Source organism: Centrocercus urophasianus, unplaced genomic scaffold (assembly GCF_019232065.1).
Source record: "Centrocercus urophasianus isolate 14NV4802_14NV808 unplaced genomic scaffold, USGS_Curo_1.0 seq_17, whole genome shotgun sequence".
Taxonomy (NCBI): domain Eukaryota; kingdom Metazoa; phylum Chordata; class Aves; order Galliformes; family Phasianidae; genus Centrocercus; species Centrocercus urophasianus.
Genome location: NW_024884722.1, coordinates 29,858,138 through 29,874,966, shown reverse-complemented (window position 1 = coordinate 29,874,966; position 16,829 = coordinate 29,858,138). Strand labels below are relative to the sequence as shown.

General features: G+C 41.2%; 1 protein-coding gene across 1 annotated transcript; it reads right to left on the bottom strand.

Moving 5' to 3' along the window:
• Positions 1 to 1,165: 1,165 nt before the first annotated feature.
• LRIT1 (leucine rich repeat, Ig-like and transmembrane domains 1) lies at positions 1,166 to 11,897 on the bottom strand. Its single transcript, XM_042818817.1, has 4 exons — positions 11,776 to 11,897; positions 8,882 to 9,348; positions 5,239 to 5,544; positions 1,166 to 2,148 (listed from the first exon to the last, which is right to left on the bottom strand). The coding sequence occupies exons 1-4, from the start codon at positions 11,895 to 11,897 to the stop codon at positions 1,166 to 1,168; spliced, it is 1,878 nt and encodes a 625-aa protein (XP_042674751.1).
• Positions 11,898 to 16,829: the final 4,932 nt, after the last annotated feature.

The window sequence follows — 16,829 nt, the reverse complement described above, 5'->3', positions numbered from 1 at the left end:
GACTTAAGTAACAAATAACTGATCAGCAAACCGTGGTTAGTAGAATACGTTTAGACAAATATTAGCCTTTTTTCTTCTTTTGTTCTCAAACTTGCAAAATGTTTGAAACCCAAATACCAGCATGGAGCCTTTGCCACCATTGCTGCCACAGCAGAAGTACTGCAGCAGTGTGCCCAGTCAGCAGTACACACCTCTGCTCTACACAGAGCAAGGCTGAACCACAAGCGCTCAGCTAAGCCTTCTGATCTTCACTACCAGTTTTACCATTACAGCCAGGAGCAATGACAGGGCTGCTCTGGGAGATTTTTACAGAACTATCTAACGTAGGTTTTGCAGTACAAAACATAACAATGCCACACATAATTTGCAGAAGAGGCTACTGTATGATTTTTAAGTAGCATAGCTAATACAAATCATACTGTACTAATTACAGCACTGCTAGAAAATAACAGCTAGGTCTGATACTGAAAGGTCTGCATGGTAGTGTTTTTCAATTGTGTGATAAGAAGAACAGTGGTTAGGGTCAAAATGCCATTCTCAAACTTACTCTCTTACGTGTTCTTAGGAGTCGATTGTTTTTGTCTCAAGTCATATCTCTTTGCACATTTCTTTGAACTGAGAATATAAAACTATTGTTAGATGTACTACAAACAGTCGTATTTAGCTATCTGTTAAGTATGAATTTGCCTGTTTCACGCAAATATGTGGTGCATAAAAGGTAAGACTCTATCTTCACATTCACAGGTATTTGTACTAAAATTATCAAGTACTCCCCAATTTGTAAACCAAAGAACCATAAAAGAGCTGCAAATAAAACACTTAGCATATTTCAGAGCAGGTACTAAACAGCACTGAGCAGAGCATGCTCAAAAGTGTTGCTTAATGTCCTCACACTCAGTGTGCATGCATCATTTTATGAAAATAAGAATGGTCCAAGAGAATGAGACCGTTAGCACAGAAGATTTTGATTGAGTACAAAACATCAAACCCCAGCTGGTCAAACAACACATTCCTATAAAGTCTGGGCATCTTCTACTTTCTTGCATCCTCCTCCAGAATACGTCTGAGACACATGCATTGACACAATGGCATGCAGTGTTGGAGCACAGTCATATATACAGCCACACGCTTTCCATCTAACAAGCAATGACCAGCCTAGTAACCATCAGCAAAAGTATTCGTTTGGTTGCCCCTCTATCTTTGGTATTGCTTCGGAGTCCACACTGGATCGGGCAGAGAGGAGCCTGTTAGACTCATCGGGGGTATGTCTAGTTAAGTATTCTCCTTCCACTCCTTTCACCTTGGCCCCAGGAGAAAGACTTTCGAAGGTGACATAGGACTCCTGAATTTCCTTGGGTTTCCTCACAAAGCACTTTTTGCAGCGTCTCTTCAGTGCTCCGCAGCAGACAACCAGCGTCAGAGGAACGGCAATGACACAAGCCACACTGATGACAACCACGTTGATGAGTTTCTGGGTCCCTCCTGCACTAGCAACTTCATCTGTGGAAAATATGATGCACTGCTCCTTCCTAGGGATCAGCCCTTTCACACAGACGCACACTATGTATTTGGTCTTTGGTAGCAGCCCATAAATGCTGACCTTGGTCTTCCCTGGTTCCACATTGATCCGACGCATGTCTCTCTCTCCAAAGACAGCATAGAGGACACTGAACACTGTCGTGTTCTTCGCCAGAGGTGCCTTCCAGGCCAGGGTGACACTCTGGTCAGTATCTCCTATCACCCTGACAGATCTCACAATTCGCTCTGGCTCCTGCTGACCAGTAGGTGGGCTCACCAGTAGGTTTTGGTTGCTATCTTGTGCTCCAGCTGGGATGAGGAGATCCTCTCCTGCTCCTGCTCCAGCCCCTAGGGTAGGCATGGTGGAGGTGGTGATAACATACCTTGCCACTAACTTGTCATTGTAGGCAGCTGCCTCCATCCCGCTTGCCTTCCCACTCCACGTGCCTTTGGCGCTGGAGTTGGGGTCATCCGTGCTTTCTGAGTCCATGATGATTAGGGATATGAATGCTTCTGTTGCCCCCAGGAAATTCTTTGCTTTACAAATGTACTCTCCAGAGTCAAGGTAAGAGACTACAGGAAGGCCCAGGATAGACCAGCTCATCCCATCACTAGAGATCTCTTGGTGCACTGCAAAGAAGGAAGAATGTAGAACAGACAATTGTCACTAGAATTAATAGTGTGTTTTGTGAACTATTAGGTCTCAACAGAATATCTGCCAGAGACAGCAAAATTGTTTATTTTTGCCACCAAGTACGTTACAACATTAAAGTAATTTCAAGAAAATGACATTAACACTACAATAAAGTTACATTAGGATTCAGTCTGCTCAGAACAAATGGATGTGAAGCATTTCATGCTATTTCCCTCCATTTGACACACAACTTGCAAACTAAACAGGGAATTTTCCTCCATTAAAAAAAAAAAATTCACATATGCAGGTACAATATTTAAAGCAGCAGCAGGAGTGAGCTGTAACACAACCTAGTTGAGCACCGAATGCACTTCTCAGAGACACAGAAAATAAAAACGGTGGAGATTTTCTTCAACAATAACACATGGATTAGTCTAGAATATATGGAGCAAAGCCGAAAAACGATTTTCCTACTACTGTGAAATTAGGGCAGGTTTTTACATCAAGTCAAACATAGGGAAGTCTGATCACTTATCAAAGCAGACAGCTCCACTAAGCAACATGTATGTAGCTGAGTGCTGACTTTCTCGTTTCTTTTGCCAAGAGGCTAAACACCAGCATTTTTAAAATTTTTCTATTTAGGCAGAAAAAAAGGGAATGGGGGTAAAGCACCTTCTCCATCATTTAACCAGCCTCCTTAGGATGAGCATGTAATGCCTCTCCATTTGAAGGTAAACAAAGAAGATATTTGAAAGGCAAAGGTAAGACAGGATGAAAATTTCTCCAGCCCACATGGGTCAGGATCCAGCCTTGGCAACCAAGGCACATTTCAACAGCAATGAAATGGAATAGCAGCAAAACATACCTTTTCCATTTAATTTTTTACTGAATTGAAATACTAGGAAACAAAGCTACCAGTCTTTCTATGGCCTTTCCCATTCATGTAGACACTGAGCTATTTCTCACCCTTATGTACTCAGAACACCACTATTTCAGTGATATAACAACAACTAGGGCTGCCACTGTTGAGAAATAATGCATGTTTTCAGCCAACTTTTTACTAAAAGATGCTCAAGTCTGCTTTGACGGGGCACAAAATCCATCATTCTCAGTTGTAACTCAATGTAAACTCAACATACATTTTCAGGAAAGCATCCTCTGTTTTATTTTTTGTTGTGACTCTCTTTCAAATGTATGAGAAGTGTTCACAGCACTAGGATAGACATCATTATAAGGAGAGGCTCTGCTACAACCTGTACATCATGCACAGCAGAGGAATAGCTTGTGAAGGTCCCCCCAAAAGTTTACTTATCACAAGTGGTTCCACTGCTGAGAAGAGAAATGCTCGTTCCTCTGTATGCACTGCTATAGTAACCTTTTGTAGTTGAGACCCCACACTTTCCAATCAGGCCCAGGAGACAGTACCACCTGGGAGGGGGGTTAGAAAAAAAAATGAAGGTTCAGGTTCTGAGCTAAAACCCTAAAAAACTCAGAGCAACTGCCCTGCATATAGCAATGGTTTCTTTCGTAAATTCCCCGCACATTGAAGGACCAACTCACATTGCAATTCTGCATCCAGTCAGTCAGAATGGAAATGAAAATATGATTGTTCACAAAGGCAGAAGCTATTCAAAGACTCCCTCCCTAAGCAGGCTATGCACAGGAGAGGAAGTTGGTCACTATATCACCTAAAGAGCATTTTTCTAAGAGACCTCATCAGTCCTTCATAAGTGAACCATAGGGAGCACGGCATTTTTACTGGAGTGTTGTATTCCTCAGTGTTTCAGTGCTTTTTAAAAATTATTATTTTTAATCTATCCATGCCTTAATGTTGCATGTTTGCAATCTTCCTTCTTTACCACAGAAGATCTGAATTCCAGCTGACATCTCTCTTCCAGAGATGTTCCCTAATTATTAATAGTAGCTCACACTTACTCTTAAAGGCCCATAAAAAAGTCAGTGAGAATCCTTTTCAGTGACTGAGTAGCTAACTAAATTAACACAGTCTCTTGCTACAGCTGGACATATCTCATTTCTTCAGCTCCAACAGATTTGGAGAAAACCCTTCAAGTCACCTCACCACCAGCACAATTGTGAAACAAACCAAAAAATGATAGCATGTATTTATCTGATGATATTTACATCAACGATTTTACAGCCTACAGAAAATTTCAGTGCTATAGTGAATTACACACACTACTGTACTCCTTAAGAGCATCTCTGCCAAGAAGGACCTGGGGGTCCTGGTAGATGAAAAACATGGCAGGAGCCAGCAGTGTACGCTGGCAGCCTGGAAGGCCAACAGCATCCTGGGCTGCATCAGAAGAGGGGTGGCAGCAGGGACATGGATGTGATTGTCCCACTCTGCTCTGCCCTCACGAGGCCCCTTCTGGTATACTGTGTCTCCCAGCACAGAAAAGACAGCATTTGGATCAGGTCCAGAAAAGAGCCGTGAAGATGCTCAGAGGGCTGCAGCATCTCTGCTGTGAAGACAGGCTGAGGGAGCTGTACTTTTCCAGCCTGGCAAAGAGAAGGCTCCAGGAAGACTTCACTGTGGCCTTCCAGTACTTAAAGACAGCTTACAGACAGGAGATAAACTGACTTTGTTCATGGGTAGATAGTGATAAGGCAAGGGGCAATGGTTGTAAACTAAAAGAGAGAAGATCTAGATTAGATATCAGGAAGGAATTTTTCACTGAGAGGCTGAAAAAATGAGGCTCTGGCACAGGCTGCCCAGAGAGATTGTAGATGCCTCAGCCATGGAGGCGTTCAAGGCCAGACTGGATGATGCAACTCTGGGAGAGCTGATCTATTGCCTGAGTTAGTGGCTGGCAACTCCGCCATTGTAGAGGAGCTGGAACTAGGTGATCTCTGAGGTCCTTTCCAATGAAACCATTCTATGATTCTATAATGAGTTACAGTGAATCCTGATGTTGCACTCATTTCTTTTTTTGGGTCTTTTGTCGGTCGGAAGTTGCTACTTCCATATAAGCTTCCATATGCTTTGCAGCCCACAGAAAATAATGGTATAGGACTCACTCACCCAGTCCACACTGGGGAAAAAAAAAGCTTAAGTTTAAATGTACCTGTGCCATTTAGTGGAGCACCGTCAGCCCTTCTCCAGCTGAGCTCAGGAATGGGCACCCCCGTTGTCCCACATCGCAGTAGCACAGTGCTGCCCAGAATGGTCTTTACTTTGGCTACAGACGTATGTACAACAGGGCTTTGACACTTCCTTAGCTCAACTTGGCTGAAGAAGACTCCTGCAAGGCTGCGAGGGGTGAAGCATTTCAGCCTGGGCTCAATGAATGCTATGTTGGGAGACTGGAAATTCAGGAAATGGACCATTTCATACAGACTGCAGTCACACGCCCAAGGATTGTCTTGCAAACCTGTCAAAAGAAACCAGAGCACTCAGTCACTCCGATGGTATTTTTGTTTCTGCCAATTTTGTTTCCTGTTTTTCAGCAGAACAAACTGATTCCCAGTCTGCCCCTCAAAAAGGATATGCATGGGGATCATAGCTCTGCTGCTGTTGGCTGAGGTTGAAGTGTCTCACAATACTGGTGAGTAGCAGGAAGAAAATCGGGTTTGCTCATGTATCTCAAAACCTGGACATTAAATCACACTCATGAAGTTCAATGCAAGGTAATTTGTGCCAAGAACACGTCACTATTTATGCGTATAATCAAGCAAAACAAATAGTTTGTTATATACTTTAGAAAAAATAGTTATGGGAGTGAGTTGGTTATTTGTTTTCATTTTCCTAATAAGACATAGGCTACGAAATTCTTCTTGCCAGTGATCTTTAAAATTATTAGCCAGCTATAGGCTAACAATCAGGCCTACAGTAGGCCACACACATCCATTAGACAGCACCTGTATGAAGAATATGCACATAGGAAGAGAGATATTAAAGAAAACACTCCTGCTTCACTGTCCCAGAACATTTCTCTTTTTCTGCTTTTCTGCTCTGTCAGTGTTGCATACTGAACTCGAATTCTGAAAAAAGAAAAGATATTACCCATTAAAAATAGATTTGTGAAGATGGTACTGAAAAAGCAAAATCAGATCTGGAGCAATGCACAGGCACGAATAGAAGCTGCTGCTAAATCTGTATGTCATCTCACTCAAAAATATTCACATTTGCCTGTCCTACAAACAGTTTCTGGTCTTTAATGGCTTTAGCTAGCAGCACAGCCACTGGGGATTTTAAACTAAATCCAAGTATGCGGTTGAAGACTAAGACAGGAGCTCAGTGTACCAGACTTGTCTGCGAAGGGGCTTCACCCTCTCTTTTCAGCAGGGAGCCCAAGGACAGGGCTCAGGGCTTGGCAGCAGCCTGAAAGCAAGGAGCACCACTATCCCCTGATTCCCAGCAAGCAGAAACATCTGCCCACACAGCAGTGCTGCTACTGCTGGCCCCTGGAGCACAGCAGCAACAGTCACGCAAGCTGCGGCTTTTCAGCAAGAGCCAACACTTGGCACAAGCACAGTGTGTGCAGCACGAGGCTCCATGAGCATCAAGGGACTGCTTGAATAATTTGCTAGAGTCAGCTGGAACACAGAGCGCATCAAAAGACCCTGATGCCCCAAATGAACTGTTTTAAAAATATGGCTGAAAAAGTATCTCACTGAGACCACTGCACACCATCCTCCATAGGCTTGAAAGGGAGTCTTGGCAGGAGTGCACCACTTATTAATTAAAATATAAAAAAGGAGAATAAAGAAAGAATGAAAATTAAGATCTCAGCTGTGTTATTTTATGGCATTTTTGCTATCTTCTTACTTCTGACTTCATGTACTAGATTACAATTTATTCTAGATATTCTGGCAAAAAAAAAAACAGCTTTAACTTTTTGCATTGCCGCTTTAGTTCCTGCACAGACTCATCATAGATTAAATAATCAATAGAGCCATCCTTCATGACACTTTACATTACTAACTCTGAGATCTGCTTTTTCTCTTTCACAGGCAGGTCACATGGGCAATCTTCACACTCAGAATCTTGCAGTCTTGACACAGACTATCAGCCAGGAAGCTATTGCTGAAACCACTTTTTCTTGAAGCAACGAACAAGCAATCCCTGAAGAGGATTCACAATGATGCAGTGTAGACAAAGGAAGGGACTGAGCTAATTCTTTGCCATTCTTGGATTTTTCTGTGCTTCCACATGAAACAGTGACATGAAACATACGAAACAGCAGAACAAAATAGAGACATGCAGCTGTCTACTCTCATTTTGCTTCTGCAAAGAGTTTCTCCGTGGATGTCAGCAGAATAGGAGCTAGGAGGTGGCATGCCTGTACACCATATGAATGCTAGCACTATACTCATTTGCTCACATGAATTTTTCAGAATCTCAGAACAGGCAACCTGTGTGCAGCTGCTTATGCAAACACTCAAGTTGGCTATGAGCAGAAAAATAACCTCTTCCTGACAATACATGCAATTCCATATTGAACAGAAGAATGCTTTTACAGGCAACTTTCTTCTGAAAAATAAATAAAGAAAAGAAAACGATCTCAGCAGTGTCTCATCTTGCCACAAACAAAATGGGCAATCCCAAACACTGGGCTTGAAGAACTTGATGTCACACCTGCCAAAACAGGATGGGGAAACACGTACTCCTCGTACTCCTTTCCTAATCAAACCTTAACACCTGCTAAGAACACTAGAAGTTATTTATGTGGCAATTGGATTCTTTTTAAAGTTCAGTGTCTCTTTCCACTGACAGCTGGTTTTAAAAATTGTATCTCCCCTAAATTTATCCAGAGAACAAGAGCAGATTTTGCCAAACACTTCCCAGAGTGAGAGAAAATATTTCCGATTAGATTACCATCAAGTGCCTGAATTCACACCCGTGGTTGTAGACACAATACCTGGAGATGCACACATCCCAAAGAGCAAAGAGCCAGTGGAGCTATGTCAGTTCATAACAAATAAAGACAGCAGATGGCAACAACTCTGAAACATCATCAACCTGCTGAGGATTTGAACCAGCGTACTATGGCTAAAAGGCTAAGCAGTAATCCCATGATAAGTGTACTCAGAACCTTCTCTGAGTATATCACAATTTGGAGTAATTAAGACAGTGGTCTGTAATATATTCTCTGACACAAAAATGTACTATTGACCTGGACCATACTTCTGAGGAGCATAGAAATGCCACCAAGAAGTGGATTCTCACCCTTGGAGGCAGTGTTATATTAATGGCTCTTTGGAAACGAAGGTTTTAATTCTATGTGGAGAGATAAATGAGACTCATAAGAGGCACATACTAGGACAAACTGGCTGTTCTGACCCAGATTTTATACTCAGCAGCAGGTTTACTCCTTTTTAACTTGGACATAAGAAGAATCCATCTTTTTATTTAATGCTGCTTAAAACTCATCAACTCCATGCCAGCTGTTAGTAGGAAACACTTGAAAGATGTGGAGCTCTAAACATGCTTATATGTTCAACAAAAGTGGCAGTGCTCATATATAAAAAGCTCCTGAAGAGGAGTAACTGTTTTCCGTAAGAAAGACTCAAATCTGATAAAGGTCAGAGTGTAATAAGCTGGGTATGGAAAGGCAAGTTGGTTAAGGTGTAAGTTAATGTGCACACTTCATACAGGGCATGAAATGAGCACTGCGCAGGTCAGAGTGACCACAGCAAGTGAAAATGCTACAATGAGATCAGGATCTCTTGTCATTTTGTCTACTGCAAAATCACAGTCACTCTTACCTAGGATGATCTTGGAGTTATCATTGGGAAAGTAAGGGACTGCTTGCAGGTTGGCCCAGGTAGAAATAAGAGCCTGAGGAAGAGTCATCAGTTTGTTGCTAGAAAGGTCCAGGTACGTGATATTCTTGATGTAACGAGCAGCATCTGGAGGGATTGAGGTAAGTTCATTGTTGTGTAAATCCAGAAGCCTTAACTGTGGCATGTCAGACAAGGTTTCCCAGGGAAATGATATTAAGTCATTTCCATCTAGCCTCAGCTCCAGCAAACGACGGAGGCCCTTGAACGTGATCCCGCTGAGGCTGGCCAGGGAGTTATAAGGTAACCAGAGGTACTCCAGGTTGTGAAGTGCGTGGAAAGCTTCCCCTGGCACCCTGCGGATGGCTGTCTTCTCTATTCGAAGCTTGAATGTATCTACAGGGATGTTCACGGGGGTGAGGGTCATCTCTGGGTCATTACACAGCACCGTCCTGGTGAGAAAGAAACACAGATGCAATGCCCTTATATTTTTGAAGATATATACTTGAGACATTTTGAGAATTTTAGTACAATATTTTATCTGCCTTTCTTTTTTCAAAAGCTTCATTCTTGTCATTTCTTTCTTGCTGCTGATTTCCACATCACCTTAAGTACATTTGGCTTGCACTAATTCACACATACATACATTTATTGACAGCAGAGATTGCACTTTCCTGGAGTGGTATGAATCTGAGTCTGGCACATATTGTGTTCCTGCTTTTTTCTCTTTAGGTTCTCATGTTCCTTACGACAGACAGCAGAAGATGCTAATGCACTTTAAAATAAAAGGATCAATAAGGCAAACATTAAAGGTCGTGTAAAAAGAAGCCTTAATTGTTTGATGAAAGTTGGGGTGGGATAAAGTAATACAGACCAAATACAGCACAGGATCTCTGCTCATGAAGGAAGGAGAAGAAGGTCAACTCACTAGTAATATTCTATAGCAAGCTCTGCTTCACTTTGAAACTGGAAGGTCTGTAGGGATGCAATGGGCACTTCACCACAGAGATATACCATTTATGAGAGCAAAAGTACAGAACTAACACTTTAGAAAATGTTTTACTGAAAGCAAGGCAGATTCATGTGTCTAAATCACTCCTTTCTATTTCTAATTCCTGGAGTTCAAATCTGAAAACCCCATGCAGCGTTTTGCAGTCTTTGTATTAAAAAAAAAAAAAAAAAAAAAAAACAAAAAAAAAAAAAAAAACTGTAACTTTGTCTTTGCCAAGAGGAGAAAAAAAGGCAAGTTCTTAATAAAGTGCAAAGCCACCTCAGAAAACAGAGCACATTACATTGGCATGTCCCACTCCACATGCTAAACCAAATAACTCAAGTAATGTAATGTGATCAGTCAAGTACCATTTTCTTATCATACTGCCTGATTGATAAATAGGAAATTACAAAGCTGCCAAAACCAGACTGACATTGGCTGAAAGCAACTATTCCTCTACTGTCTGCAACAATAAATAACACGGCTGAACTGCTCAAGTAGTTTTCCTGAAGTTAAATATTATTAGAGCCTCCAATTAATTTATAACAAAAAAAAAAAAAAAAAACCCTATATATTTCTGTCATCCAGCACTTCTATGCTGGCATTAAGTCCTGGGTTGAGATTTTGTGGAAGAAAAGAAATATGTCAAATAACAAAAATTCAGAGATCATCTCTCAATAAAACATTTGGTTTTGTGTAAACATGACACAAAATATTCGCTAGCAGAGATATTATCACAGCAAAACTGTACTCTGATGCTTCTCATAGTGTCCCTAAACTATGTTGCTAAGCACTAAACAGTAAATCTACAGGATAATCTCCCTTCTACTAGTGAAAAATACAAATCTTAGTGCAGAAAAATGTGACATCATGCTCATTAAGAGAATAACGAGCATTGCTTTATTATGCATCTTACCAAAACACACTGCAGCTTTTTCCAGTCTCTATAAGGAAATTCTACCAGGAATTATGACACTTACAGAGCAATTATAGGCTCTCCTGCTATTGTGCTGCCTTTAAAAAATTCTACACTATTTGTGGCTCTGCCACCTTTCTCATTGGGACAGTTTCTGGTTTTAAAACAATGCCGCCATAAAAGAGATGAAGCAGATGCACTTGATGGTGATCCAAACACAGAGGACAGCCTTTCAGTGCTGTACCGTCATCTTGTCTAGAAAAAACACTTCTTCTAAAGGAGTTATTCAGATACTCTCTGCCAGAAACCTCCTCTACTGTGAATCAGATCTGATAAAAATGTAGTCTGTATTTCATTAGGTCAGATCGTTAATTTCTGATAACCCTTCAGAACGACTTTGTTTCTTATTGTGGTACTCCAGTGAGATCTCTGTATAATGGTGCTGCTTCCCACAGTGGATAACCTTACAGCGTTACCTGCCTTTCCAACTGAAAGTTGCCAGCCTGAGAATTGTCTTATTTTATTTTTATTGTTTACTTTTTTTATTTATCGTTATCCAGAGTCTATTACTTCGCCTAAAATCTCCAACCCAAGGATTGTTTAAGCAAGCAGAATGGATTGAAAGCTTTGATACCACAAAATAAATCAGTTTACACTTCAGAAACAGACCAACAGGACAGAATAAAACCGGTATATTCAGCATGAAGGCAAAAAGAAAAAAACATTTTAATTGTATTCCTTTTGCCATTGCCCCAGCAGTAATTATGTTGCTGTTCTCACAGAGAAGATGCCCAAACGCTTTCTCTGAAATCAGCTTACTGTGTTTTCAGAAGCTAATCCTCTGCAAATAAAGCCGGAGAGCAGAGCAACTGGAAAAATAAAAGACATGAAGCCTAGACACAACGTTTTCTTCTGAAAGCATCCTTAGAGAGAAGAAAGAAAACCCCCAGCCCCACGCAAGTATCGGCATACCTGGCTTTCGTCCCTTCGTTGAGGCTGTGGAAGGCACAGCTGCACTGCGAGGGGCACGAGGTGCCTGCCCACGGCAGCCCCCCGAGCACCAAGCAGCAGAGCAAACTCACGGTGATCCACATGGCTACCTGTGCATGGAAGGACACCTGGGCAGGAGGCAACGTGCAAGGTCTCGCCTATTGTTTTAGCCATTGACTGGTCACATCTTGTTAACTCCCTTTCGTTTTCAGCCACGCTGTGATCTTCCAGCCCTCACTGAGTCCATCAGATAAAAAGGATAGGCAGGGATTAAGGATGGGGACTTGAGTTATTTTCATGTAGGTGCTTATTGCTTCCTGGAACCGTACAGACAGCATCGCTTCACTCTGGGAGCCCCAAATCCACTCCTCAGGAAATATGTGGCTCTCGTGTGAGAAAAAAACAAACATATTTTGGGGGGACGTGCATAACTCTTATCTGACCAGGAATTAGTAATAGAGTGCTTTCTCAGAGACTTTGGAAATGCTTTTAGGAGGAAGTTTTTCACCCAGAGGGTGGTGAGGCACTGGAACAGGTTGCCCAAGGAGGCTGTGGATGCCCATCCCTGGAGGCATTCAAGGCCAGGCTGGATGTGGCTCTGGGCAGCCTGGTCTGCTGGTTGGCGACCCTGCAAAGAGCAGAGGGTTGGAACCAGATGATCATTGTGGTCCTTTTCAACCCAGGATATTCTATGACTCTATGATATGATAAAAATAGTATCTTATGCTACTGGAATGTAAGCCTCCTGCAGAATATTGAAAATACATACTGATACTGTTAAAAGCTGTTTTTTGGGTTTGGTTTGGTTTTGTTTTTTTAACTCTTAGGTGGCTTTCTCTTCAACATTTACGGAGCTCTTGGAATCACTCCTGATATTAACAAGCACTAAATAACCCAGTAAATGCACACAAGTTTCTTGTAGGCCTGCAGAACCAAGCGCTGTGCTGACACAACACAGCCTGGATAAGGTACCATCTGGGAGAGCACCACCTGAAGCAGAGCCATGACAAAGCTTCAGAAACACTGAGAAAAACTACTTTTGTTCACTCCCCTTGAAGACAATAGTTTCTCATCCATTCAAAAGGGCAGCCGTAACTGCAAAGCTGATTTGAAACAACGCATGTTTTCAGCACTCCAAAGAACTCAAATATATGAGAGAAAAGTGGAGACTATATAAGCACAAAGTAAAGCTTAAGCAGTTGCTCTTTGAGATAGGAGCAAAATTTAATTCATACAAACCAGGACATCTCATTCTTACAAGGGCTACTATTTTCTGGTGAGTGTGAAAGTATGCATACCAAATACACCCCAAATGTGAAACATTCCTTTAAAAGCAAAAATCTTTGTTGGAATTTGTAGGTGATTACATTCAGCCTCATTTGATTGTTACTCGCACACTCACCAGTACGGTTGCCTGCTTCATAATAGCTTTGGCATACCTGTGTCTTACAGAAAACATAAAGCACAGGTTAAAAAATGTTAACAGAAGTGAGGAGTGATGGAACAGAGCTGAAAAGCTAGCAATAGAGCATTAACCAGGCACAACTCATTTTTAGATGCTTTAGGAAAACGTTTTTCACGCTTCTGGAGTTCAGGATAGCCAACGTATCCAGTATTTTTATCCAGGGGAGAGTCCCAGATGCCTCACTTCAGCACAAAACAAAAGAAATTCTACCAAAATCCCAGACTTCATTAACTCAATTGGAACTCTACAGTCAGATTCTCCCAATGACATTGGGGTGTAGGATCAAATGTAGCTGGCTGAGGCAGAAATCACCTGGCATCCTACTGGCTTTTCAGCACCAGTCACTTCCCAGCTTCACTGTTCTTTAGCTAAGGTTGGAGGCAAAGAAATTACAAGCACAAAAAAGCTCCCTAAAAATTAGGCTTTGTTGGATTAATTATAGTCACATTGTACAGAAAAAAAATGCCCAAGACAGATTCTTCCATCCCCCTCTTATACCTAAATTCATATTTCTCAGGGAGAGAACTGCAGCTCTGCACCTTTTTAAAAGCACAGTTGTACCTACAACTGCCCTTCTGCAGAGTATATAAGTGTCACATCACATGAACTGTCATGATGCCAAGGAGGAAATAGGAACAATCTCATCCAAAAGACATTTTGGAGTTTTAAAGAAAAATTAAAATTCAAATTAAAACAACAACAACAAAAAAAAAAAAAAAAAAAATAGGTATTTCATCATGTAATGCTTCTGCCTGAGAGCGCTATGAGAGACAGATGTATTTTGAAGAGCTGATGTGGGCGTTATTTTTCAAAACTCCAAACTGTTTCATGCTTTCCTGCAGATAGAAAAAGCATGAAAAGCCAAAGCCAGCCATGCAGATCTCTATAGATCCTTTCTAGTCTTCAAATCTTTACAATCCCATGGAAGGAAAGCATTCATCCAATCCAATCTTGCGCAGCCAGCTCAGATCCATAACTAGACTAATCCTTGGTAGTTTTCAAGATGGCCAGGGTCTTCTAGAGCAAGTGTAACATGGATAGCCAGTTGCTGAAGCTGGTCTCTGCTCCCATTGGAAACAGGAAATATAGGTAGCATAGCTCCTCAGGTAAGCTGGGTGCAAAAGGCTACGTGGTGCAACTGCCCTTGTGTCTCCACTGCAACCTCATTGCCACCTTGCTCTCCCACTTGTTGTGGATGTGTGGATCCAGTTTTTTACTTTCTAGTATAAAGACAGAAAAGTGAAGCAACAGCATATCTGTTCTTACATGAAACTACCTGAAAGTTAGGAAGTATATTATAGCAGCAGAACAAGACACTGATCTTAAATAAGATTGCTAACTAGTTTTGGTGTATATTTGTTTTCATGCAGTGTTATTCTGACAGCGTGTTCCCCTTCACTTCTAGCTCAAAACTGCAGTCCATATGCAATACGGCTATGAGTCAGTTATCTTGCTCCACAAATAGTAAACAGCCCAAGAGACTTGTAAACTCTTCCTGCATGGAAGTGAGATGCGCAATAGGACCTCCTCTTGAGAGATGCTCAGAAAGGTGGGTCTACCAAGTAAGAAATCTCTTGCTATAAAAGATCTTTGGCAGGTGATTAATACCTAGCTTCTTGACAATTTGCAAGTAATTTGCTAATGATGTTTTAGTGGGAAAACCTAGCTAAGCAAAGCACTGACCAAGGCTGGGGAAAATTTGAGACTGAGGGTGGATTTGGCTGCATCCAGCGTCCTCTGTGGAGGGATCTGGAAAAAGCAGGGGGTTCATTCTTAAGTCCAGGAATGGAACAGGATTCAGTAGCTTCTAGACTCCCCAGAGTCCAGAAGGCAAAAGGAACTCCATTCCAAACCCTTGAGACTCAACAGGAGACTATTCTCAGTATAATGTCATCAGTTCCAAAGGCTGTCCTTGGTGTAATGCTGTCTGAATGGGTTTTCTTTCTACTTTTGTATAGTACATAATGTCTTCTATGTTATGCTCTTTATGTAATTTATAATTAAATGTTCCTTGATGCTTTAGTAAATAAACAGGTGCACCCTGCTATCTCAAATCTTATTAAACTTGTCTTGTTTATAATAAAGTTTTGTTAAATCACCATATTATATCAATAAATATATTGCTATTTCTCTCTTAAGGGTAAAGGGTATAATTCCATCTGCAACCTCTTCAGAAAAATGAAATTATGCTGGCAATTTTTTAATACGTCTCAGAGTTTCAAGATAATCTAGATGCATTTTGGGGCTAACTATCAAACAGACATTTTATGGTGCCATAGTTTTGCATAAGCTTGTTCCACAAGTAACTCTGGTAATTAATTAAGGCTTGTAGAAATCACTTACCGAGAGGATGGACAAAGGATTATTTTTCCCTATGCTATTTTCATATACTATTTCCTGTTCCTCAAAAAGAAATTCAAATATTTCATTTCTTATTTCTGAAGAGATGGAAATGTGATGCAGTGCTCGTTAAACATCCACAGTTGTTTTCTCATCAACTTCCATTAGGTCCCATTTTTAGATTTAATGATTTCTCAATTCCCTTAATAATCTCCAAGCCAAGATCAAGCTCATTTGCTTTTTTAGTGCACTCATTGGTCAACATGCCTTCCTTCCCAGATACTCCCTCACATCAATATTAGCAACATCGGCTGAAACACCTCTCTTCCCACTGAAGTTAAATTCTACTCGAAAAGGCAATCCAACATAATTAACCTCCTGTCTCTAATGTCTTCAGTGCATCAGACAAAGTGGTTTCCTTTCACTGGAGCTCTGTAATAATAACCTTGTAGATAGTAGCCAGTAACTGTATGGTAAGATTTGTTTTCACCATGCTCAATTTTGCCTCATGGCTGAAACATCTTAAATTACAACTAAATACCATGAGCAATAGAATTAAAATTAATTTATAATAAAAAAGAGAAAGAAACAAAGCATGCATTAGCAGATGCTAATGTTACGTACTTCACCAGTTTAGTTAACACAATTGACTTGCTTGTAAACAAGAGAAAGACTTCATATATACATCTCCAGTGCAAATGATGGGTTAAGTTTCAAGCCATAAATACAATCATGTTAGGCTTCACCTGATTGGTAAAAAGAGTACAATAGGCATCACCATGAGGAGTCTCCAGAAATTCATCAGGAGTTGAAGAGACTAGTGTGAGCAAGTTCTGGACACAAGGAGCTGAAAACAACCTTGGTGCCTGGAGAGCAGATTTTCCCTGGTGAATGGGATTCATAGCTGCAACAGAAGGAAGCAGGTGGTGAAGAAAGGAGAGGTGTTAGAGGAAAAAAGGAATTAAATGATCTAGTCTAACCATCAGCCCATCCCAACCGTGCTCACTAAACCAAGAAGCTCTTCCTGCTTGCATCCATGCTCCCTCTCAGAAAGATGGCAGAGTTAAAATCAAAAGTAAAATCTCACAGTGGCATTGAAATGACCCTGCCATTGTCTATTCACTTTTTCCACACAGTCCTTGTTTGTTTCAATGACCTGTATGCAGTGCAGCAGCTTTCTAGATTTTCATGGCATTTTTAAGTCTAAATTGCGTTATCTACTCCAGCTACT

Bases quoted from the DNA above. Each gene is read 5' to 3' on its own strand.
- LRIT1 (XM_042818817.1), bottom strand. From the start codon at position 11,897: ATGTGGATCACCGTGAGTTTGCTCTGCTGCTTGGTGCTCGGGGGGCTG. The intron at 5,545-8,881 runs GTAAGAGTGACT...TTCTTTTGACAG, and splicing joins TAACTCCAAGATCATCCTAG to GTTTGCAAGACAATCCTTGG. The intron at 2,149-5,238 runs GTACATTTAAAC...CCTTCTTTGCAG, and splicing joins TGCTCCACTAAATGGCACAG to TGCACCAAGAGATCTCTAGT.